Source organism: Argiope bruennichi, chromosome 7 (genome assembly GCF_947563725.1).
Source record: "Argiope bruennichi chromosome 7, qqArgBrue1.1, whole genome shotgun sequence".
Classification (NCBI taxonomy): domain Eukaryota; kingdom Metazoa; phylum Arthropoda; class Arachnida; order Araneae; family Araneidae; genus Argiope; species Argiope bruennichi.
The window spans coordinates 32,456,454-32,484,374 of NC_079157.1; the positions used below are offsets into that span (position 1 = coordinate 32,456,454).

General features: G+C 29.4%; 1 protein-coding gene across 2 annotated transcripts in view; it reads left to right on the top strand.

Annotated features, from left to right (window-relative positions):
* Positions 1-27,358, top strand: part of LOC129975133 (RNA-binding protein 24-A-like) — a 191,764-nt gene extending 164,406 nt beyond the window's left edge. For both annotated transcript variants that reach the window (XM_056088084.1, XM_056088085.1), the window contains exon 4: positions 21,181-27,358. In XM_056088084.1, the coding sequence (XP_055944059.1) occupies positions 21,181-21,595 (415 nt within the window). In that variant the 3' untranslated portion in view covers positions 21,596-27,358. The remainder of the gene's footprint in view (positions 1-21,180) is intronic.
* Positions 27,359-27,921: the final 563 nt, after the last annotated feature.

Here is a 27,921-nt window from a genome sequence, read left to right on the forward strand (position 1 = left end):
GCGTACACTTGAAACATGATAAATAAAATCTTGTGCATTTTCTTCTCAATTACTATCGTAAATTACTAATCTACTGATATGCGAAAAATGTTTGGAAAAGCGAAAATAAACTGACCAGGTTGTTTGGAAAAAGAGCCTTATAATGTGCACTGCCTAAAGTATAAAAATGTCAAAGTCCACCATTTATTTATCTTAAGTCTAAAAATGATTTCATAAAAGTTTACAAATGACCCCTAAAACACACACACGCGCATATATATAATATTAAACTAAGCATTTCCAATATTTTTTTTTAACATAGTTATATAACTCTAAGTATATATTTGTAGATAAAGTTTTGATTTCCATTTATTAAAATAGCAAAATAGAAACATATAGCTAGGAAAGACTAGAAAGTTCTATTAATAAACAACTTATTTTTATTATAGTTTTAATTTAATACAGCTCATATAATTTTTAAATAAGAGCCAGTTATATAATTCATCAAATTTGTTTTCTCGTCAACTGAAAAGTGTGTAAAATAACATCTACAATGATGGGTTTTTTTTCTTTTCAAATTTCTTGTAAATTATCCATTATCCACAGATTATTGAATTTTTAATAGTTGATTCTTTCAATATATGTAGCTGGGAAAAAACGTTTTTGCAAAGTTTCAGTATATGCGGATAAGCTATAATGTGAAAACAATAGTATCATTGAAAAAGATTCTCTGATCATTCTTTAATCTGCGCTACTGCGTGAGACGGTAGTAAAAATATCGATTCAAAATAAAGGAAAAATAATAATTTCAGAACGAAAATTTCCCAAACAGCTTTAAAACATTCTGTTCAGAAAGCAGGCCTTTCATATCTCATTTCCCATTTCCTTGTCCTGCGATTCTTCATGTTTTTTAATCGATAGTGCAATTCTTTTTACTGTTAGCAACGTATAGTTTCATCTTGCGAGCCCGTTTCATCATCATCATCATCTCTAGCAATCAATATTGCTTTTAGATAGTCGAATCGTATTTTGACACGGAAAAAACGCATAACAGCAATTTTATCGGTTTAAGTTCTTGAGTTGGCTATCCAAAGCAGGCCCCTAAGATATGTTACCCAGATATCTTATCGGATGGGAAGGGGGGGGTAGAGTACTACAGATTTATATCCGTTACCATTTTCGTATTGAAATAAGTTATTAATCTGCGAGAAAAAGATTAAATTAAAAATGTACAAATGTTAAATAGATCTATAAAATGAATAATCGAGCATAATGATAGCTAAATTAAATCGAGAGTAAGTTTTTTTAAAAGTTCAAATTATGAAAAGTATTTTTTTTTTATTTGGAGAGAAATTTTTAGAATTCCACTTAACTACATACATAAAAGAATAGCTGGTAAAATGTTCAAACAAAGATTTGCACTTTTTTTTTTGGGGGGGGGGGATTCTATTTTGTTCAAAAAAGCAGGATCATTTAAAAATGCCTTAAATGTTTTTATATCAAATAAAATTCGATGACCGAAAAAAAATCTTATTTTTAAAGTGTTATTCTGTGGTTGCAAGTTGCATCAAAAATGGTTGATCCTCGAAACTTTCTCGCAACTCGCAAACTACTTTCTAATTAATTTGTCATGCCAGCGAACGCCTTACATGGCATTGGCGTACAATAGTTACGAAATATTAACTTTTTTCTTGAATTTAACATTTTTACTGAATCTATCGTGGGATCCTTGATGAATTATTTGGCGACTGAATCCTGATGTGCGGTTAATAATATCCAAAATCTAATCTGTGTTTTAGACACGTTTTCCACAACCGATTGAACAAAACTGCACTTGTAGTCACAAAATCTCATATCATATTTGATATATTTAAGTAACTGCCTTTTTCAATTATCGCATTTAAATGTTTCTTGTAAGTAAAGATCGGCAGACAGTCAGCCCGTGGTTAGTTTTTACTCAAAATTTTACAGGTATCTACACTATGTGTGCCGAAATGTATCTATCTAGCTCTCTTTGTTTTGTAATTATTGCGTTAACTTTTAATCAAATAGCCGGACAGAACGGATTTACTCTGAACAGAGTTTACTCAACATTTGATAGAAATCTTCAAATTTGGTGTGAGGACCTTATACTAAATTTCAACCGTCTAGCCCAAATCGTTTTTGAGTTATCTCTGTCATTGACAGATAGACTGACTGATATTTTCCAAAAATGCGTTTTTCGAACTCAAAGATGTCTAAAACGTGGAGATTTGTCAAAATCTCGAGTTCGAATTTTTTGACAATTTCTATACTTTCTCTATTCTCTATGCATGGTAAAGTAAAAACGTGATGAAAATTTAATTTGAAGTTAAATTTTGTCTGAATTCATTTTCCGATGAACGCTACACTCGGGATTGCTATTTAATATATTTCGAAAATTTATCGGCCATGGTAACCTGGTGGTATGGTCTCTCCTTCGGAACCGAAGGGTTTCAGGTTCAAGATCCAATTCCACTGAAGAACCGTCGTGTAAGCGGGTCTGGTGCATGTTAAATCCGATCGGGCCAAACGTCTTCCCGTTGGTGTTGTGTGTCGTGGAGAGGGGGTGCCAGCTCGGGTGTCGTCCTTGTCATTTGACCGCGGTTCGAAATAACGAGATAAATCCCAAAATAGCCCTAGTTTTGCTTTAAAACAGGACATTAATGTAACTAAACTAAACCAAACTAAACTTCGAAAATTTGTAGCAATTAAATTCTGGTTTTCTTTCTTTTTCAAATTTAATTCTCACCGTATTTCTGAAAATTAACGATAGCACCATTTGAAATTATGAAATAATTCTTCCAGAATAAGATTTCTCTTCTCTCCACGAATTCTAAGAGAAATTTACTTAAGGCATTTTTCAACCTTGATCTTTTTCAATGAAGTTGAAGTTTCCAAAAAATATTCCAGGTATCGATCTGAAACTTTCATCCATTATTTCTGTCTATGAAATAGTCAAATGAAATTCAAAGAACTCGCACAATTTTTTAAATGAAAAATAGTTATGCATATTTGCATGCTTAAAAAAATTAATTCTGACCTGTTTAAATTGCCATAACTTTCGACAACTTGTTCTATAAGGCATTTTAATATATTTTTTTTTAATTTATAACTCTATCTCTCAAATTAATAGCTTTTTATTAAACGATGTTTCAACTTCCATATTTCCACTTCCTTATCCCATACATATACGAGTGCAAAGTTAATTGCCTGCTTTGAATAGCTAATTTAACAACTTTAACTAATTATATTTTTCCACATTTTGATTCTTTTCATAACAGTCCAATTGGGTTAAATGGCCAAGGATTTTTTATCCTTAAGCCATATGTCCCTAAGTTTGCTATCCAACTTTTTAATGCTGCAAGTTATTGGAAATTCTACTTAATTTGTTCTGATATTCCGAATAAAATCTGTGTTGAAAACTAACAATTTTTATGTGCTAACCTATTATCTTTAAAATTCAGTATGCAAACAATTTTCAAAGCGTTCTACAGGACAGATATTTGGACTTGCTACTTGGTAACGTAATTTTTACTTGGTTAGCAAATATTCACCAAGAAAAAGTTTTTCAGAATTTTAATTGCATCTTTAGTTAATATTAATTAAATTTCTAATATATTTCTTCAAAAAATTGCAAGGTATATTATTGGAAAAAAATTATTTTTTACACTTTTTAAAATTAAAAAAAAAATGGTTCTTCAGTAAAACCAACTGATTTCCATTTAAAAAATTATCGAATTTTGATAAAATTTTTAACACATTTTTAAGTATATTTCACAAAAATATTTTTATAATTATGTTTTGTAATTACAAAAATTATAATCACTGCACGTTGCGACGAGATTAAATACATTTTCCGTGTGTACGTTATCCCTACTATAAAACTTATATATATTGACGAATTAAGCTTAAAACTTTATAATGTTTCGGACTAGATTCGAATCTTTGTTGTTTTTTTCCCCTTAAATATATAACACATTTTGTTTAAAAACGGATATTTTTAATGGTAACTGTCGTAACAATTGGAAATAATTTACCGTTCTCAATTAAAGTTTTATTCCATAATTGTTTAATTCTTACACTTTCATATTAATAATTTTGTACGAGAGGGCATATCAACTGTCTCATCTTTATATCAGAATTTAATATTGCTTAAATTGTTTAAGTTGTTGTTTTTCAATTTTTCTTAACGAATTTTGATATATCTTCACCTCATAAGAAATCTAAATTATTTTTTATTAATAAAATAAAAATAAATTGTCCGATTTTTTAAGTTGATACGTTGAAAGTATCTCTCAACTTTTAACTGGGTTTCAACTTTTATTTCCATTTTTTTCCCCTCCCCTCTAACCATTTTCTCGCATACTATTTAATAAAGGTGTTATTCTAGAGAACATCTTGCATGGCATTTGTGTACAATAATTACAAATTATTAAACGTTGGTGTGAATTCAGCATTTTTATTGTATCTATCGTTCATTCTTGGCGATTGTTTTGGCGATTTATCGTGTGTTTTAGATACGTTTTTCCCAACCGATTGAAATAAAAATTTGATACAAAACTAAACTTGTAGCCATAAAATCTCATACCAGATCTGATATATTTAAGTCATTTCGACTTTGAGTTATCATATTTACATATTTCTAAAAGTACTAACCGACAGACAGTCAATCCCCTGTTAGATTTGGTTCAAAATTTGATACGCTCCCAGATTATAGATGTTAATTCTATGTATCCAATTTTATCCAATCCAATTTTATCTTTCTAGCTCTCTTGGTTTTCTAGTCTTCGTGCTAATTTATATTCGTACAGCTGGACATACAGACTTCTTCTGAGAGGGTTTTACTCAAAATTTGATAGAAATTTATTAATTTATTAAAATTATAAATAATTATAAATTAAGATTATATTATATTATTATTTATAAATTTATTAAATTTATAAATTAAATTTTTAAAGATCGTATATCAAATTTTATCTATCTAGCTCAAAATGTTTTTTGGTTTACTTTTGTCAAAGATAGGACATTTTCTAAAAATGTATTTTTCGAACTCTGAGAAGTTTAAAATGTGGAGATTCGTTCAAATTCGGATTTTTCAAATCGCAGTCGGAGATTTCGGATCAAAATCTCAGATTCGGATTTATTTATTTGACGATTGCTATTACATATGCGAGAAAGTAAAAAATAATAATAAAATCGTAAATACAAAGAAAAATATTCTTTAAAAAATTGTCTCGTATATCAAACAATGTATAACTAAATTTGTATTTTTATTAAAAAAAATATTTATATATATTCTTTGAAGCTCTCATAGCTATTTCAGTTAGTTAACTTAAAGAATATTATAATTCATTCATGCGATGCCCAAACAAATAACGCTTATGTTTTCTTCAACGCCTGACCTTTGCATCGGTTAATGATGCTCAAACTAATCGAAAATGAAAATGAAAAAAGACTGAGTCAAACTAATGATAACTGTCATTAGTCAGCTAAAAGATGGAACTTCATTTATAATTCAACGCAACGGAAATTCCGAAAATAAATAAAAGAAAGAAAATCGCGTTAATTTCAATTCAAATTCCAAGGTTGCAGTTGCGTAACGACTTGCAATATAGCCATTAAGCTTGCTAGTACTGATATTACTAACACTATCTGACTTGGTTAACGAAAGAAAAAAGGAAGCGTTATTGAATCAAGATAAGAACTGAAGTGTTTTTATAACGTAATAAAAATTTATATGTTTCATTTTGAGGAATGTGTCAAATTATAATAAGCAATTAGTAGTAAAGACGCACCTAAAAATAACTAACGAATACAGCGTTGTTAATCTTACCATACTTAACTACTATTTCATTCTTTTTTACAATTATACAAGAAATATTACTTAAAATCTATTACTTAAATTCGAAGATATTTTAAAGGTTAAACATTAAAAGTGGTATTTAGATTATAGCTGTTAATTGCATTAAAGATAATTTATGTCAAAAAAAATTATTGGATTTTTTTAAATCTGTTTTTAACTTAAGGTAATTTGCGGCTTTTTAAATTTATTTATAAATTGATGTCGTTTTGATAAATCTTATTTAGAAAAATCTATATAAATTCGTTTGGTATATGTTTTGTTTAAAGATCTTGCAATTCTTTTGTAATTCGAAATTATTCTGTTTCAAGATCTATGCATTTTTTTGCTATGAAATTTTTTTAAATAATTGTTATAATTCAGAATAGTTTTTTGTAACATAAGTTTCATGTTCTATTATTTAGTTTCCAGATTTTTTGAATCCACTGGCTTTAATTCGATGTTTACTTAAGACATTAAAGCATAGATTCTTTATTCAAAAATTAGCTTAGTTATTCAGTATAACTGACTAGTTAAATCATCGGGAATATATTATTTATTGTGTTTGAATTCTTTTAAATCTTTTATGCATAATTTTATATTTGATTCCTTCTATTTCTAACATTAAATGAATGCAACACATTTTGCTTGTAATATATCAACAACTTAATCATTATGATGATTGTATCGGAACAAGCCGACAAGAAATGACGAATATAATTCAGCATATTGGATCTATTATTTAATATCTTAAAGGGGTTTATTAATGTATTCTTCAAAACATTTGATAAATAACGATAAAAAGTATTGTTACAATTATTAAACTAGCTTTAAAACATTTTCAAAAATTAAGGGCAAAAACTACAAGATAAATAAATAAATTAGTATCATTAAAAAGAATTTTTTTTATTTTAAAATGATAAAAAAAATATTTGTTTGTGATTATTACCAAATGTTATTGGTGAGAAAATCAAAATATCGTTTAGTATTTTATTTTTATTCTAATCTTAATTTTAAAAAATGGCGGTAATCTTAATTTTAAAAAATGGCGGAAATGGTCTCCTCGAAACTTTCTCATCTGTCTAGCATTTTCCATTTCTCTTATCTTCATGATTGTGTTTGATTTGTTACGTTTACATATATATAGAAATATAAACAGGCAGATGATCAGCTTTTTGACAGATTTAGTTCAAAATTTAATAAGAATTAGCATTTTAGTTGCTAAACCTAATTTCTTATACATAAGATGCTATATTTTTGAATTATCACTTTTAGATTCATGTAAAAATACAGACCTATTTATAGTCCACTCCTTTAATTACAAACTGAAGGCTTTAATTCCAAATCTGAAGCGAATCTAAATTTTAAATGCTAAACTTGTGTACGAAATTTTATCTACTTAGCTCTTCGTCTTTTGTAATTATCGAGTTCTCGAGTTCACTTATATTCAAAGAGCCAAACAAACATACTTCTTCTGAATGGATTTCTTTCGAAATTTGATTGAAATCTTCAATTTTGATCGTAAATCCATATATCAAATTCTATCCATCTAAATCTAACTATCATTTCTATCATCGTAGATATACTGTCATAAACTATCAAAATCCATATATCAAATTATCAACTTTGATACATGGATTGAATTCAACTTTGCATATTATTTCACTACTGCACTTCAACTTTGATCGTAAATCCATATATCAAATTCTATCCATCTAAATCTAACTATCATTTCTATCATCGTAGATATACTATCATAAGCTATCAAAATCCATCTAAATCTAACTATCATTTCTATCATCGTAGATATGCTATCATAAGCTATCAAAATCCATATATCAAATTCTATCCATCTAAATCTATCATTTCTATCATCGTAGATATACTATCATAAGCTATCAAAATCCATATATCAAATTCTATCCATCTAAATCTATCATTTCTATCATCGTAGATATACTATCATAAGCTATCAAAATCCATATATCAAATTCTATCCATCTAAATCTAACTATCATTTCTATCATCGTAGATATGCTATCATAAGCTATCAAAATCCATATATCAAATTCTATCCATCTAAATCTAACTATCATTTCTATCATCGTAGATATGCTATCATAAGCTATCAAAATCCATATATCAAATTCTATCCATCTAAATCTATCATTTCTATCATCGTAGATATGCTATCATAAGCTATCAAAATCCATATATCAAATTCTATCCATCTAAATCTATCATTTCTATCATCGTAGATATACTATCATAAGCTATCAAAATCCATATATCAAATTCTATCCATCTAAATCTAACTATCATTTCTATCATCGTAGATATGCTATCATAAGCTATCAAAATCCATATATCAAATTCTATCCATCTAAATCTAACCATTATTGTGTTGTATTCACAGATAGGCATAATGGCAGAAATGTGTTTTTTAAACTCAAATTTGATCTCAATTAGAATCTTTTGTCGATTCGAATCTTTCTCTATAGTTTATATACGAGAAAATGAAAATCACTCCCCAGATGTTCATTTTCAGCCTCCAAAGTAATTTTATACTAAATTAAGTAATTCTCGCACTGTATTATGGAGTGTCATTAACACAGAGACACACATTCGCTTTAATTATCACGCTAAAATGCATTTTATCATCAATTACTTTTCCTGCTTCTTAAAGCTCATCTAACAGGATTTTCAGATTACCGAGTATCGTTTTATTAGGATTACTACCTTGTCGAATTATGCAAATTCCACTCATATCAAATATTTTTTTCCAAATAATTAAACTTTAAAAATTAATCTTGCAAATGTTTAAAATTCTCGTTGTTTTTGAGTTTCTAAATTTTCTTGCTTAGGTGCCTTTCACAAAATGTCTCCCGACCGAAGTCGTTCCCCTGTTTTCGTCCCAAGCTCTCGCAAACTACTTATTTTTGTCTCGTTTGTTCTGTCTCATCCAAACAGAATCCCCGCTTGTTTACCCTTCTACTTAACCATGTTAGTGTCAGAAACCTTGTTTTGAGAAAAATCTTTAGCATCTGGCTTTATTAAAAAGGGTTCTTTTTTTTATGGAGATTTTTTTTCACCCATTGCCAAGCGCCACCAGCATGTGCATAATTCTGTGTCTGGCTTTCTCCAAGTAACCAGCAGATTTAGTAAATCTTGGCGAGCTAATTTACACTTCGAGTCGCTGTTCATCCTCTAAGCATTCCAGGCACGGAGCCAAGGTAAGAGTCCGTCATCCGTTTCCGAGGGAAGCAAGACAAGAGGGGCCCCTCCGGAACTTCCTTTCGCGACTACCGGTACTCGTCCCTTGTCAAGCAAAACTTTCTCTTTGCAGTTTTAATTCCTTTTCTACCCCCTTCCCGCCCCTTGTGCGAACTTCCTCCGCGTCTGGAATTGCAGGGGCACATGCGCTTAAAAATAGATATGGTTTTCTTGTGTGCTGTTTGTGTCGTTTGCAACTGTGTCTCATGACCGCTGGTGGGGAGATGCCGCAGACGGTGGGGAAAATGATTTAAACAGCTGTCTTTGATAGAGATGAGAGAAATGCGAACCTCTCATACGTGCCTTTCTCCATCGAAGGCGTGCTTGAAATTGTTCGATCTGGAGCGAGAATTTCCGAATGGTTGCGCAATTACAGTAGTTCACTGTCTTTTTGAAAAATTGTTAAGGACACCTACCAAAACAATGCGTTCGTTCGAAATTTCGTATCTAGAGAGAATTCAACATGTGAATCGCCCGATATTCATAACTTTGTTGTGGAATGAAGATCATTATTATCCTCGCAATGGAAGCTAGAGGACATATGTTTTGGGGAATATTTCTTTAATGATCATATTTCACACAAAACAAACACAAACACGAGAGACAAGACATTAACGCGCGCGCACTTTATCGGAACAGCATCTCATCTCATTATAATTACAATCGCAATGCACTGTGGGATGCGTACCTAATCGGGCATCGCCATCTATTATCCAAAAGAGAAGATAAAGCAATTGCTACAACTTTCTAATTAGATTACACTTTCTCTATTACATTTAAGAGATAAATAAAAGTGTAATTAATAAGATAAATGGTTCGCAAATTTGAGTCTTAAGAACGAGTATGTTAAATGATTTCTTAAACAGGATGTATATCTGTTTAACAGGATGTATTTTCACTGTGTATCCTTACACAGTGAAAAACGAGGGGAACTATAATAAATGCTCATGCGCTAACATCCATCTATCCAGTCGTTGCATACCAAAGAATAAATTTTGAAACATGGATTCGATTTATAAAATTATGATAACTCCCCCACCATTACCATAAAAGCAGTGGGAAAAGCCTCTGAAACTTTCTTTTACACTCCCTAATAAATGTACTTGTGTTTTGTATGTCATTGGCAAACATGTAATACGCGATTAAAAGGAAACTGAACATATATTTTGGATACCTTTTTTCAGACCGATTTGAAGCGAAATTTTGCCACACATTTACAATTGTAAAATCATGTATCAAATTTCTTATGTTTATATCATTGCGTTTTTTAGTTGATACATTTACATGCGTGTGAAAAGACAAACTATAAATCACGTGACTAATTTGGTTCTAAATTTTGTACATACTTACACTTCAGATATTAAATCTGTGTACTAAATTTTATCCATCTAGCTCTCTTCGTTTTATAATCATCAAGTTATATTCTGATAGAATATAACTTAATGATAAATGAAATTGCATTCTCTGAATAAATGTCATTCAAGATTTGATTGAATTGTCTATAAATTTTGGATAAAGATCGTCGTCTTTATTATTAGTAGAGATTAAAACTGATATTTTTGCATAATATTTTTAGGCAATGTGCTTTATATAAACTGTCTATCGTCCAAAATTCTCTGGACTCAGATCTGTCAAATTTGGGACAATGCTAAAGGAATTTAAAAATTTTAATTCGTATTAAACTAATTTGAAAATTAATGGAATTCGACCAATTAGCTTTTCAGTGACACATATTTCGGTGTTTTTCTTTTCATTTTAATACATTTTTCAAAATTTATACAACGACGGATTATTTGTCCAATCATTAGATATTCTACCAGTTATTTTTACTTTATAACTTTACGCTTTTATAATAATATCTCGTTATAAATTTTAAATCAAATTACAAATTAATAAAAATAAACCGAAATAATGAAAATATAAAAAGCTTCCATTAAACTTGAAACAATAGAAAATGATTGATAAAATATCGAATAATTTCTTTTTATTCTTGTATTTCCTTTTCTAAAATAAAGTTACTCTGTAAATTGACGGTAAAAATTTGAATGAAATGGAAATTGTAAATGCAAGGAATTTAAAAATGCCGTATTAAGCCGTTTACCAATTAAATCGGTTTTTTTAATTAATGGAATTTTAATGTAATATTTTTTTTTAGTTTTAAACAGAATTGAATAATTCTTGTAATTTAAAAGAATTTTTCGGAAATCTATGAAAAAAATTCTGTCTGTTTTGTTGCGCAAATAATGAAAGAACATCTTATTTTAGGACTTATTTTAAGACAGAGAATGTATAAAATACGTCTCATTTTTTTATCGATTATCTGGAGACTTAAAGGGTCTGGGAAGATACAGATGTCTTCAAAGCCATGTCTGACTGGATTTATCACTCAAAACATCCTCTCTTTAAAATGCGTGCGATTAAATGAAAAGATTGATGTTTGTTTAACCATGCTATTTTTTTTCAAACTTCATTTATCATTTTAACGGTGTGATGGATATTTTAATTCTAAGTATCTTGGATATTTAACTTTATTTTACTTTTGATACACTACAAAATTTTATTTTATTTTAAAATTAAATAACCGATCAGTAATTATTAAAATAAATAAAACGCCGTTAAATATAAAATACTAGCCGCCTTTGGCGACCAGCCGGTTGGCCAATCTTAATGTTAGTTAAAAATTTAATAATTAAATATTTTATGCAATTCCTACTTTAATAGCTTCTTCATCAAAATATTTTAAAACTTCAAATTTTGATTGTCATATAATTCATTCATAATATTATAAAGGCCTTCAGTCATAACGTAATATGTATCTCTCATTTCCTGTTAGCACCCGTAGAATTTATGCTTTAAATTAAAGTGGAAAGAATTAATCTTCAATTAATATAATAATATTTTTTCCTGAAACAAAGCGGTTTTTTTTATAATCTGATTACTGAAAATAGAGTCACTCAGCGTTTAAACATTATGGGCACTAAAGAATATCTTTTTTAATTTATATAATATCTCAGGAGTTTGTCAACAAAATTTTCTTAGATTCATTATGAGCAGATCGATTCATTAACAATGTTTAAATTTAAATGCATCAAACACTAAGAAAATAAAACGAATCGTTTAAAATAAACGGTTGAAAACAGGTTTTAAAAAAACTACTTAAAAAACGATGTACTTAAAACTATAAGCATATACAAAAAATATATAACTAACATAAATACAATTTACTTACAAAAGCATGCGACTAACTCAAAAATAATTTAAATCATCCATTGATAACGGTTGTCATGGCAACAATCAGAACAGAATGCGCATGCGTGAATTTTCTTCCCCAGTTACGTAACGCAAATACGTGATTTTTTCTACGCCAGTTGGGGTAACGCTATGCGGATTAGAAATTTTTAATTTCTTTTATTCTGTTTTATTTTAATTCAAAAGTACTTCAGAATGAATCTGAAAGATCGATTCATTAACAATGTTTAATTTTAAATGCATCAAACATTAAGAAAATAAACAGAATCGATTGAAATAATCCGCCGAAAAATTTTAACCCTAGCCTCATTACTGTTGGGAGAAAAAAAAATTGAAGCCTTTCTCATTTGGCGGTGGAGAAAATGCAAGATCTTTTTGGCGGAAAAGTTGGCGGTGGGGAAAATGGAAGATTTTTTTGGCGGGAAAGTTAGTTTTTAATTAATAATTAAAATTCTAATTAAAAATTCGAAAAAAGGGACCCCAGGTGCACATTCCCGACCTCTAAGGTATACATGTACCAAATTTGATAGCTGTATGTCAAATGACCTGGCCTGTAGAGCGCCAACACACACACACACACACACACATTGAGCTTTATTATAAGTATAGATGTAAAATCAAATTATAACCAGCCAGGGTGGTCTCCCCAAAACTTTCTCGCAACTCTCTAATAAATTTGTAATGCTAGAGAACGCTTTCATGGCATTGGTGTACAATAATTACGAAATACTAACTTTTTGTTTGAATGTAGTATTTTTACCGAGTCTGTTATATCATCTTTGGCGAGTTATTTGGCGATTAATTCATGGCATACCGTTGATAGTATCCGAAAATGGAATTTGTGTTTTAGATATATTTTTCTCAACTGACTGGAACAAAAATTTGACACTGTACTTGAAGTCGCAAAACCCCATACCAAATTTAACATATTTAAGCCATTGCATTTTAAAATGACCTCTTTTATGGGTTTCTGAAAGTATAAACCGACAAATGCGGTTGGTAGTTCTAGTGATCGGTGAACAGTGGTTCACCCATCTAGGTAGATGGTGAACTGCTGGTTGGATTTGGCTTAAAATTTGAAAGGTGTTTACAATATAGGTGTTAAATCTGTTCACCAATCTAACTTGTTTTGTGACTATCATGTTGGCTTATATTCGAAAAGACGGGCAGACGGATTTCTTCTAAAAAAAAGTTTGCTCAAAATATGATAGAAATCTGCAAATTTGGCGTTTTTGAGTTCACAGACAGACGGACATTTTCCAAAAATGTGTTTTTGAAAATCAGGAAGGTCTAAAACGTGGGGATTCATCAAAATCTCGAGTTCCGATTTTTTGACGATTACTCGAGTTCCGATTTTTTGACGATTACTCGAGTTCCGATTTTTTGACGATTACTCGAGTTCCGATTTTTTGACGATTACTATACTTTTTATATACTACGTATATGAGAAAATAAAAAGGTCGTTTAAAATTTACATAACATTAGCGCATCTTTATGTAACAATAGGTTGCCTTCAATTACTATTTCGCTTACATTCATAATTATATTAATTTAATTGTATTAACAACTTAGGACTTGCCATTTATTGAAATTTTGTACTTCCTTCATACAATAAATATTTTAAACTATTTTTGAGATCCCATGTCATGTGGACTTAACCCTTTCTAGGGCCGTGGGAAATAGGCTTCCCACCAAATTCATCCATCTTTGTATGAAATTATGTAGGTTGGCATAAGTACTGACAAATTTTTTTAGAAAGACAGAAACTTAGATGCTTCAGTTCTTTATCTTACACAAAATGATGTGTCTTGATTTGTTACTTAATTATTAATTAACCAAATTAATTAATGAATCAAATTAAATTTATCTAATAAGCTAAATGAATCCCTTTTCTTATTCTAATTTCAAGCGTAAAAATATTTTAACATAATATGAATAGAAAAAATGGCCCTTTAAAGAGTTAAAATACTATTCTAAACATTCAATAAACATAGAGCAATCTAATTGGCTAATTATGATTGCTTAGTGACAAAATAAATTAATTAGATCTGTCCATTTGTAGAGATTAGAGGACTCTACTAAAGTTTTGTTTTGAAGTATCTCGGAAAAATAGAGGGCGGCAAAGGACAAGCAACAACTGATGATGTCATGAGCTTTTATATAAACGGAAAATTGAAGAAATTGGTCTAATGATTGAGACTGGGGACTGGTACTTTGGATTTACCAATTATTTAAAATTTAAATATGAAATAACTGGTGCATGCAAAAGAAAATTAAACTTTCAATCAATTTTGTTTTTGAAAGTGCCCATGATGTCTTTTTTTCCCCTGAAATAGAATATATTAAATTTTGAGGATTATTTTGTTCTATTTTTAAGAACTTTCTGCTTGTAAAATTTGTTTTTGAGATTTACTGATAGATAAAAGGGCATTGTTACAGTTGTTCGATAGTCTTGTTAAATGATACAAATTGTTTTCGGTGAAAAAAGAAATACGCTTTATATTCAGAAAAACCTAAGCAATATGATAAGCTGATTGCCATAAACATTGATTTTGCAAATTTCTTTTATCAATAAAGAAAAGCACGGAGAATCTTTATTTTGTCATTAAAAGCCGGAACTTTGCGAAAGAGTATCGATTAATAAGGGCAATAAAACCAATATCGATCAAATATGGTCAATAAGCGTCATTAAAAGCAAGAAAGAATCCTAATTATATTATGTTATAAAGTAAAGTTTAGCATGCATTTTCTTGGCTCGGGTTCCTTGATATTTATGACTGTTTAATGACAAATCTTAACAGTAGAAGTCTCTGTAATTATTAAGATATGCAAAAATAATGTAATTTGTGATATTTTCGAAATTATTCAACAGAAAAAGTCAAATTTTATTTTCTTATAAAAATTTTTTAAAAAAATGACCCACTGTACGCATGTCCTTCTTTTAAGGTTATATATGGGCCAAACTGATTACCTCCGGGTCTCATGGTGTGTACAGATCCCCAGATAGATACAAATTCGCTTTTATTAGTAGTTTTTTTTTCTTATTAAATCCCTGATTTAAATGAATGACAATTACTCCATTTCGACTGCATGGTTCAACAATAACAACTTTCAAGCTCTTCATATTGAGTCTACATTCTTTTTATTTAAGCAGATGCACATCCGATGTCATTTAGTATCATACTTCTCTTATAAACAATTATTTTCTGGTCATCTTTTTATGGTTGCAAAATTCGATGGACTGAAAGATATTTTTTATATTTGTTTGTTTCTTTTTTTAATTTGGAAAATTGAATATACCGTCAAATATAATATATTAGATGGGTTTTTTTTTTCAAAAATGTATTTCCTTATTTTTGTAAATCCTTGCTACAAAGCACTAACCAAAATAGACATGGGGCCGCGGTGGCCTGGTTGTAAGGTCTCGACTTCGAAATCGGAGGGTTTCAGGCTCGAGACCCTATTTCACCGAAGAATCGTCGTGTAAGCGGGTCTGGTGCACGATAAATTCCTTCCGAGCCAAACATCCTCCCGCTGGTATGGTGTGGAAGTTTGGAGAGTTGATGCCAGCTGAGATGTCGTCCTCGTCATCTGACCGCGGTTCAAAATGACGAGGTCCGTCCCAAAATGCCCCTACTGTTGTTTTAAAACGGGAGGTTAATATAACTAAACCTAACATTCATTAAAAAATTTTTCTTCAAACGTATATTTATAAAATATTGTTTAATGTATTTTTTTACTGTAATTTAATGAGGATTTCACTAAAGGAAACGAAATTTACCCCACCAGTATGGTAAATTTTAATTTCTGCGTAAGCATCCAAAAGTAAAAATGAATAAAGAATTCACATATTCTGTACTAGAGCAAAAAAAGATTTTTCTCCTCAGTTTCTAAAAAAAAAAAAAAAAAAAAATCTGTTGAATCGAAAAGCTACGAATATTCTATATTAACATTTAAACTCATAATTTATTTAACACTGTTAATAAAGAGAATTTCATTGCCATTGATATTTCAATCACTCATCGATTATTTGAATAAGTCTTTTATTTATCCTCATATTGAATTCAATATCAGATTCTCCAAAAATATATATAAGCTTTATAATTATTATAAAAGAATTTTGGGTACTCAAAAAAGAAGTTATTCATTATTCGTAATTAATCAAGCTAGAAAAATAGCACATGAAATTTCTATATGATTCTTTTGTTACCAAATTTTAAAGAGAAGTTGCAATAATTAAGTACCAGTTTAAAATAAAAATAACTTTTAAATATAAGTTCAAATAAACATTAAAAAAGTATTTGCAAATAACAAGTTTTCAACAGAACGTAACCATCATGTTCGATCTATCTTTGCATTTGATTGATATGTCTGACTTAATTTTAAAATACATTACCTCATTTTAAAATAAACTTTCCACTTGTCACTTATATTCATGTTACTTCATAATAATTCAAGAACAAAATATTTAAAAAGTAAATATGCCTCTATTAGTTTTTATGATTTTTAATATATATATGAACAATAATTAAATTTTATAAACGTTGATTATGAACTACTTAAATGCATTTCTATGTGCTTGACCAAACAGTATGATGAGAGTTAAGTATTAGCATTAAAAGATAAAGATAACTGAGGTTTCATGTGACGATTTTAAATCACCAGATCAAAATCATTAATAATTCATTTTTGTATTTTTACAGCTTAATTTATTAATTGCTCTCCTGCTTTTCTTGATGATCGATAAATTAGATGTGTTAAGCATATGTGGATTACATCGTAACCAAATTGATTACAACATGATTCATATATAAATCGAATATATATTAATGTTTGGTTTGAATTGAAATAATTTTTTATAATGTCTCCAAAGTACTTGTGGCTTCTCTTCATTGAAAGTATAAATGTTTCTAATAAATAAACTTTGAAACTTTTCTGTAAATCTACTGGACATGTAGGAATATTTTCGTGCGATACAAATGCAAATTATCGCTACCATGCAAGTACTTGTAGTGAAATATTGTGTTATTAGGAAATAACAGAGAAACATTGTTGCTTTTGTGCTGTTGCACTGAAAGTCTCGTGAACGCTTATATTCTCTCTAACTTTATACGGCAGATATTATTAATTGATTTAAATTCTTTGTAGTTTTAGGCAGCAAATTTTGATAAACTGATACAACATCTAATTATGAATCAATTTCGAGAGAGATGGTGCCAGTATTTCGCATATATATTTAAAAAAGTTCAAGATTCAGTTTATAAAATCAATATTGCAAAAATTAATAAACAAAAAAAAACTTTTAAATAGAATCTAAACACTGTTAAATAATAGAACCGGGCATTTTTTAAGTTTTAAAGCAACCTATAAATTTTGCAGGAAATATTACAAAATTTAGAAAAGATAATTAATTAGGAATATTAGAATATTGTTCGAATATCAGTTCGTTAATTTAATTTGAATCAGTTTGAGTGCAAGGCCTTTGTAAATTAAATAAAAACCTAAAATTAATGTACTTAATAAATATCACGAATAATCTATCGAAATTCCTGGTCCCAAAATGTTGCTAAGCATTTAGGCAGTTGCCTACATTGCCAATTTGATAATCCAGCCCAGACCAGTCGCCCCACCATCATATGCGCACATAAGCCCTTCAGAAGAAAACAAAGTGACAAATGCCATTTATTTTCTTTAACATCAGTGTGCTGACTCCTGTGCAAGTGATTAAACAAGTGTTTGAGCAATATTTTATTCTCGTAATTAAACACCCAACAATTGTCGCTTGCCAACGGAAGGTTTAAACTTCCGCCTTGATAGCTGGCCAAAAGTCTTCAAAGCGATATTTAAATCAGCTAGGCCAAGCTGCAAGAATCAGTGCTATGTCGAAATTCGACTTCATGTGCATTCGCTTTATAATCCAGAACACCAACCTGGAAGTACTGCCTTCGAAAGTTTGATTAAAAAAATATACATATAAAAAAACATTAAATATTTGCTCAGCTAGATTTGAAACCCAACCAATGACGGATTTGGGCATTTTGCGATCCTCCGCAGTGTTCGTTAGTAAGATCTTTTTTATTTAATGATGGATGCAGTTTCGTCTTTCAGCGCATTTCTACTTAAATAGAATCTTAACCATTTATTTCAAGTAAATTAGTTTTATTTTACTAATTCTGTTAAAGTAAGTGTTTATATGGTTCATGATTGCATATCATCCATATGTGTACACACTGGTAGGCAAGCAGGTTCTCGATATTTATTAATAATGAAGAAAGCATATGATAATGAAGAAAGCATATGATAATGAAGTAAGCGTAATAATACATACAAGAATTTGCGTAGTTACATTCGACAAAATATTAATATTATCCTTTATTTCATAATTTATCGATTTTTTTTACAAGCCTATTTATTTGCAGTAGACTAATAATATTCTTTTAATCCATCTGCCAGCACCCCCGTCCCTCTTCTTCCAGCTAGCTGCCCTGGGGTTCTATTCAGAAATCTGCCCCTGAACACAAATCCTCGAAAGAAAATGTATCGACCTTTCGAACTTCTTTTCTTTAGGCTTCTCAAAGAATTTTTTTTTTTGTTCAATTAATTATTTCTTTTTAGGAATATAATCTTTATATTCTGAATTTAAAACTTGTCTTCAACACTTGGCAACTAAATTTTAAAAAACAAATTATTTCATGCCACTGCAAATAATAGGATGCAATGTTAGGGAAGACTATTTGAATAAGAATTTTTAAAATGCATTTAGCATAAGTTGTTTAAAGTAGAGCAATTTATTAATTTGTTGTATTCTTAACGTTATTAAAATCATTTTATTCTGCAGCACTGCATTTTAAATGCATTGTGTAAAAATTACGAGAACCAAGTAAAGTACTAATTAACACATTTCGGCAATCGAGCCATTCACCATATTGAATATTTAAAAGTCAGAATCTGTAAACTATTCAATTATATAAAATTTTTCAGTAAAAGACTTATCCTCGCTAGTCGGAAGAATTGAAATTTCTTTAAATATAAAGAAATCTTGTGTGTGTGGCTGCACAAATTCAACTTGACTCCTACGTCAAGAGTTCATCTCACATTTACAGTGTCTGGACCATTTTACTTCCTGCTCCTGCCCAATTTGTTTCTAATAAAATAAATTTTTCAATGAAAAAAGTGCTCGCATCTTTTGAATCAACTTTAATGTTGCGTGTAAAAACTTCCTTCTCAGATTTCTTGATAAGTGCGTGTAAGTATGATACACTAACTGAAGTTCACTAAATGAAATCCATTTCCTTTATGGATTCTTGAATGACAAGTAATGAAAAGAAAGTTTTTTTGGTACTTTGGCATTATCCGACCATTTTCGCCAAACGATATTATCGCCAAAGGGTAGCTTTGCGCCAATAACCGCAAATTACTTTTCTTTATGATGGCGCCAAAGGATTAACGCATTTTGGTCAATCCTTTGGCGCATTTTGAGAGGATTGAGGTAGACGGTATAATACCAAAATACCGTTTTTTTTTTTTTTTTTTTTTTTTTTTTTTTTTTTTAATAAAATCGTTCGGAGGTTTTTGAAATACGACACTTGAGTATAAATTGAGCAGTTTGCATTATGAACATTTTTACAACCTAATAAAATATGACTGGAAAATACACATCAATTATACAGGTACAAGAATTTAAATGTTGCAGTCCTTTTTATCATTATTATTTAGAATTGAATTATTAGTATTGAGAATTGAATTAATTATTATTTGCAACATAATGACTCTCTGAATATATTATTTATTAATTTGAAAATTATATTCACTGCAGTTTTGCTAGAAAAAAAAGCTTTCTTTTTATACAATGTTTAAATTATTTCTCTAATACTTAATATAAATATATAAATCACAGATATAAATTTCACGAATATTCGTGATCTTAGCTTAAATTCGGTATTTATTTTCCTTATTTCACAATAGTTTGAAATATGATCAATCTTCATTTTGAATTTGAATTTTTAAGATCTGAAATTAATTGCTGATAATGGTATTTTTCTTTAATATCTGATTATACGACGGTCGTTTCTTTTTTTCAAAATTCCGCAGGCCATAAAAAGAAAGACGAATGTACAAAACAAAATGAATTTATTACCTAAAGACATGTGCAGACGTAGTTACTTTTCGACTTAATCGTCGTGAAGATCCAGGCATTTGTCAAATTTGTGTTTCAAATTTCCTATGCCTTCTTTGAAAAATGTTGTCGCTAGTGATGTGCTTGAAAATTCACATGAAGTCTGAGAAGTCTTTGAGCTTTCTTTTGAGGAAAGAATGTGAAGTAAGATGTCTATAAGTCGCAATTCTGACATTTTGGTCGGCTAGTTCGTTGCCTAGGTTTCTAGCATCTTCCCTTTGTCTTTCGAGCCGCATGAATTCGACGAAAAAATTCTTCTGTTGCGACGGGTTTGCTTCCCCCCCCCCTCCCCCATCATTGAGAATGCAACTTACATCTGAGTAATTTTCGTATCTTCCCAGAATTGAAAAACCACATAGGAGGTAAAAACTACCAGACAAATTTAAAGCTTCATAGGAACTTTAAGACCCATCTCATAATACTGGCGGCAATGTTCTTTGAAGTGATGTTCGAAAACCTTATCCATTGACAAATGCCTGAATCGTTGCCACGATTATAGTGGAAAATAAACATCTATGTATATTATTTTTGGTAATAAATTCATTTTATTCTCTACTCTTTTATGGCCCATCAGAATTTGGAAAAACACTTTTGCAATATTTTCAGTATTAAATTCATGTATTTAATATCCTTTTTATTGCAGGTTACCACCGCAATATCTGTATCCTTCCACTTACCTGCCAGCTCCTGGATTGATCCTGTCTGGTCCTGCCGCCCCTCACGCCCCACTGTCTCCGGCCGCCACTGCTGTGGCCAGCCCCTTCTTCGCCGAATACGCCGCCACCTACCCTCCACAGTTCCCTAACGGACTGGAAGTTGGATATGCACCTTTCGCCGCTGCAACCTTAGCTTCGACTTCAGCTGGCCATCACCATCCCCACACCAACGGTGCCGGATCAGCCGCAGCTACTCTGCCGTCCTACTTGTCTCCAGCCGCCCATGCGCCCTATGCCTATGCCCTACAACCTCCAGCTCACCACCAGGCCATTCCCACTGGAGCTCCGGCTCACTTCCCAGTGTCTTATCCAGCGCAGCCCCAAGATGCTCGAATGCAGTGATGTCGGAGGAAGTTAGGAAAGACTGGGTATATCTGGTGCCGTGCATTGTGAAGAACCATCCTGTCGATAGCCAGAAGTCTCATCTTCCATGTTGCGCTGAGAGAATTGGAATGCATCATGCAACTTTCCCCTTGGAACAGTTTGCTTCTTAGTTCCTTTTAAAGATATTCGTTTTTAAGTGGAGGATTCATTATTTGACTGCGTTTTATCCTACCCTTATTTTACATTATGTCCCGTTATGCTGCGTACTCATTTCGAAGGTAGGAAATTGGGTTCATATCCTTTCCCTTTATTGTTCACTTTAGTAACTATAATTTATTTACTGTCAATCTGCCAGTCACAGTTGTAATTTTAATTTTAAATCCAATTTTAGTCGAACTAATAGTTTGCTTTTATTTTTTAAGAACAAAAAAAATTTCATATGCTTTATAGGAATATTGAGAAACTCATTTTATTTTAAAATTGTTTGTTTAAACCATCCAAAATTTATCACAACAAAACATATTCATTGTTCTATTCAAGGATATTTTTTATAAAAGCCTAACTGAAAAGTTTTTCCAAAATATTCAGTTCTTCAAGAAAGTACATTGTGCACTGAAACGATATTTAATTGTCTTGAAAGATATTCTTTCATACTGTGAGTTATCATATTGGAAATATGTAACGTGATGGAAATATTGTAAATGCAAATTAAAAGCATAAGTCCAAGCACTTGTAAAAAAAATTTCCATTTATACTTACAAACATGCTAAATTTTCTGAAGTTACCATTCGTCATTGCAGCTTATAAATTGTTAAAAAATAATCGTTTTAAATATTTTCTTAACATAGGCTGGCTTTTGACTTTTCTTTAGGCATACTCATTTTTAACAAGTTTTAAAAGTTCTAAAAAATGTTCCTTTTTTAATTTTTGTTGAATATAGATGTCTCTAACTTTCTTGAAAGAATTAATTCAGATTTCCTCTGAATTAATAAATATATGTCCTCCTTAATCATCTGTATTAAATGTCCCATGAAGTGTAGTATGTACTATTTCGAAATTTGAAAGAAATATTTTTACTGAAAATTGGAATGCTGGCATTACCCTTCTATCAATTTGCCATGTAATTTTCAGTCCCTTGATTTCAAACTGTAAAGGTGGTTCATTTGTAATTCATGATTCAAATGAAAAAACAACATATAAACGAACTTCTTAAACCTTATATTTGAAATCAAAAGCAGATTTCGTTTCCACTCTGTTTTCATAAAGGTATTATATCATACTATTCATTTCGAATATATGGAAGTCTGACACCATTTATACTCAGATATAAACCATATTCTGTTTAAAAAAAAAGAAGTGGCTATTATTAGGGCCACTAGGTGCCTTATACTTTACGACTTTTATATACGATAGTGATCAGAGAAACGTTTATAGGCGAACTAAATTTGCGCTTTTATTATATTCTTTATTATGTGTCGTCCTAGATGTAGATTACAATCATTGAGTACGCTAGTTGCCTAACGACAACTTACGTGCGCGCGGTATATGCTAAGTCATTTAAAATGACTTGATGACATTGATTCGAGTCAGTTACATCAAACTCGAAATTGTTGTAAAGCTAAAGTTTTTAATTCGAAAGTTTTCTGAAATATTTTGAATCTTTGTATCGAGTTCCTATAATTTTTTTTTCTAATCAAAACTTATTTTAATACATTGATTTTTATTTGAAATTGTTTTAAACTTTTTAATGTAGGTGCAATGCAGGGCAAGTTAATTTTTGCCCAAAAGAATTTGTTGGTCTGATTATATTTAAGATGATAATCAGAGAACTGAAATTTTGAAAAGAATTTTGTTTTACAATAAATTTTAATGAAAAATATAATTAATAATTTATTGTTAATTTCTTTTGTTACATAATGTTCATTTAATATTTTTATTATTTTAAACTTTTTTTTTTTTTTTAATTATTGTATCAGAAATGAAAAAGAATGTTGATGTTATAAAAAGATATTCTGTGATGAAAATAATCGTTTGCTTGAAAAATCTAGTTTTACCTTGATTAATTTTTTATAAAAATCGTTTTCATTTCTGAAAGATTGTTTGAGGTGTTTTTTTCCTACATTAAAATAAAATCGGTTTTAATTCATTGTTCTTGTTCTTACAATGTTAATTAAATTTTATTACTTTGTTCAATATCTTTTAATAATTATTTTCTAAATGCATTCAATTTTAAACCATTTCATTCTCATTGATTTCAATTTTCGATAGTTGGAAAATTTGGCTTTACAAGAGCGTTTAATGGAACACTACGTTCATCATGTCTTTTGATAAGCACTGATTTTTAATAGATGCCAAAGTATAATTGTACGATGCATCGTTATGTTTATTTATAATACTTTATTATATGTACAAGTAGTTTCTAGATAAATGTGCTGTTCTATTACATCATCCTATTTTTCAGTCGTTATAAAAAAAAATTGTCATCGAGCGAGCTACGCCTTTATGTTCATTGTATCCATTTCTATTTCATCATCATAATCATTTACTTATTACATTTTGTAAAAGCTACATGTGATACTGAGGTTAATCTCTAGTCGAAAGATATTTTGGAAAAATAAGCCTATTTTACTGAAACAAATGCCATTTTTTACATCTGTTAACTTTTGATGAATATTTTGTACGATTGCTCACAAAGTTCGAAATGAAAGTTTGTTTTTTCAACTTGCTTTGAATCTGACTTCAACTTGAGATTAACATCATGTGAACTATATGCAGTACTAGAACATTAGTAAGTAGCTGTTAGAAAGTTTTAAAAAAAATTAGAATTGATCATTTTGTATATATTTATGTGTATATTTATTTTTATCCAAAACTAATTCTCCTGATTCTGTTGACGAATATCCAATGAGATATTTTGATTTTTTTAAATAGTTTTATGAATTTTTAACTCATTTCTAAAATTAAATATTTTGAGTTATGATGAGCGCAGAATTACATTTTAATAACTTGATTCGTTATTCAATTTATTTTCTGATTCATTTTCATTAATATCAATAAAATTTAATGTATCGATTCATTCATCAAATAGATTTGTTCATAGAGGAAGCTATGCAGCATCAATTTTATTAAATTTTAGATGTTCTATTATTATTTGTAACTTATTTCTTGATATCTGCACGTGTCATCAGTTTTGTCAATATTTTAAATTATGCTTGGATACAAAATTTACTTGTTAGCTTCGTTTGTTAAACTTTTAACATCTTTTTTTTTTTCGTGTACTTTGTACAATTTTCAGTTTCTATACCGCATATTTTATTATTTTAGAACATTTTATATTTCTTTAAATGTGTAAAAGATAACCGTAGTAAAGAAAATCGGAATTGTTTCTTCAGGCGCTGCGACACGAATATATTACAAATCAACTTTTCTTAAGTTCTAAAATATTTCTTTCCTACAGTTTAAGATGACTTTCTCTTATTTTTTTAAAGATGGGAATGATAATATGTCTCTTTAAAACAAAAATTTGTAGAACTTCGGTAAAATCACAGAGAATTTCTTGAATCGAATTTAAGTATTTTTTTATTATTATTTTGATGAAACTGTTTTAAGAAAAACTGTTTTATTTGTAAGGCATTTTTATGTGCATTGGCAACAATGGAACGAGAAAAGAAAATAAGAACAAGTTTTCTGCAATTGGAATTTGGATAATTAGTTTTGGATATTACTTTACATTATTTGTAATAAAGTATTTGTTTAGTATCATTCATATTAATATATAAAATGAATTAATTATCTCATGTTATAGAATTATATAAATGTACATTTTTTTTATTTATGTACCTTTACGCCTCTATGTATAATTAAAGCTCCAGAAAGAATAAAGTTGAAAAATGGCTATATTTATGTGCATTCAAAAATTTATAGATGTTATTTTGTTCTAAATGATTATCTGTTAAAAATTTGCAATTTGCTTCTCATGCTGTTGCCGATTTTAAATTTTATAATAAATACGCACTTGCTTTTTTTAGCACAGACATTTATATTCAATATTTTCGATGTAAATATTAATATTTTTAAATAACAAATTGATGAAAATATCATTTTTGTGAATGATGTCATCGTCAATTGTAAGCTAGTTCCAAACATACGTACCTGAAAATCAACCCGTTTGCTCACAAAAATAGAAAATGATATAATATTGTGTTTCCTATATTTTCATTTTGCATGTTTGTATATTTAAAATAATAATCTTTTCATAGTTTAAAACTTTTTTAAAAAAGTCTTAAAAAGCATAAATGCAAAGTATGTAGGATATTTTCTTTTCAATATGCATGGGGAAAAAATCGTATTTCATTTAAGCATGAAGAATTGAAATAATATTTCGAATTATTTTAAGTGACGAATTTTAATTCCACTTATAGAGAAAAACAAAAATTTACTTCTAATGTTAATTATCTCGTATGCCTATTATAAGGAGCTTTAACAAATTATCTTCAAGAAATTCCTTGTTAGGTAATAAAGTATATCAAATATTTTCTAATGTGTCTTATTTATTACTTGCATTTTATAGTCATGTGTATGTGCCTCGAACAACATGAACCAAAGTTGTACTTAATGCGAATAAATTTATAGTTGTCTTTATTCGTTGAATATAATTGTTTCATCAGTTTCTTTGAGAACAGAATCACTAACTGACAGGCCTTGTGTTTCTATTCTCTAAACTGTAGAAGATGCCACACTGTGTACATTCAGTGGCTTTTCTGTCTATAAATTGTCATGTGTTTATCTTTAATTATCCATTGCCTATGAATTAATATAAAATATTCTTTTTCCCAATATTTTTTTAATTGTTTCTTGTTAAGTAAGGTGATAAGATTGATTTTAATATTGGGATCTTACTCTGCTTTTTCAGTGGAACCAGATTTTAGCAACTGTAAAACTTTTTTGTCTCCTATCAGCTAGATAAAGAGCAAATTAAATTAAAAGTAAAAAAAAAAAAGAATTAAATGATAATTTCAATGTTAACAGTTTTTAAGTAAAACAAAACATTTATGTTTGATAAAGAAGCATTTGTGAAATTGTTTCTATCTCAACTTTCTTCCCTGCAGTTCTAAATATCAGTTACAAAAAAAAAATTTCCTATATAAATTTCCAGGTAGTAAAAAAATAAATATAAACTGTTTCATTTTTTTAAAAATTTTTGTGTTTGATTGCAAAGATACCAATAATATGCAAAAGATTAGAAATTAAAAGTATCGGAGTAACTTTTTGACTTTTACACATCTGCAAATGAATTGAAAATTCGATGAAAATTCTTCCCATTATAAATCGAATCCGCATATGTCTAGTCGAAGATGCATAAAACAAAACATTAAGCCCAATGAATGTAAAATTAACTCTCAACGTTTTAAGAGTTTGCATTTACTTTTATTGAATTTCGTATTAATCCTTCTTCTAAGAACTTCAGAATTATCTTTGAAACATCATTATGCTCAATATGTACAGTTCTTTCACTGTTAAGTATAAAAAGGTACCGGCTTTCATGTCACGAATCATTAATGTTCGTTAAATGTATTTCATGTGGTGTTTTAACTGTATATTTTATGCTTATTCGTTGTAGCTGAATGCGCTGATTTGTGTAAAAAAAAATGTCTTATGTATATCATCTTCTCTTATTATGTTAAATGTACTTAGATACATTGTACAAACATCAAAGGAAAACTTAATGTATATTTCTAAAAACATGTAATTCTCAATGAAAAAAAATTATATAAAGCTATTTTGCCATCCATTGCTTGTTTCTTTTTTTGCTTGTTTGTTTCTTGAGTTTAACATTAAACCCACATTGTACAAGGGAATGGCATTTTCGATCTTTCTAAAAAGAAAAAATTGCTCTACATTATTGCCACTATATTTTCATGACGTAACAAGCATCTGTATCTTGTACATAACATGATGTATGTATACATTCTTTATCCTTCTCGTAAACTGTACAGATATTAAATAAAATCCTCCTTCTTTAACTTTCAACATTGGAAGAAAATCACGAGATCAGATAATAAAAACACTGAAAATGGTTTGAGCTTCAGGGGAACAATGCAACAAATTGTTCCCTTGAACCCACTGATTCATTGCTTAATCTCCAATGTTATAACAGTTGGAGATTAAGCAAGTAGAAATATTTTTCTAAAATTGTCAAAATTCAACAGAATTTTTCACGACATTACATTTGGCATTATTAAAAAGACGATTTTTATAATTTTGGAACGGTGCTAAATTGATTTTTATACGATAATATTCGCCAAACTTCAGCTCAATTTTGTACGACATTACATTTGGCATTA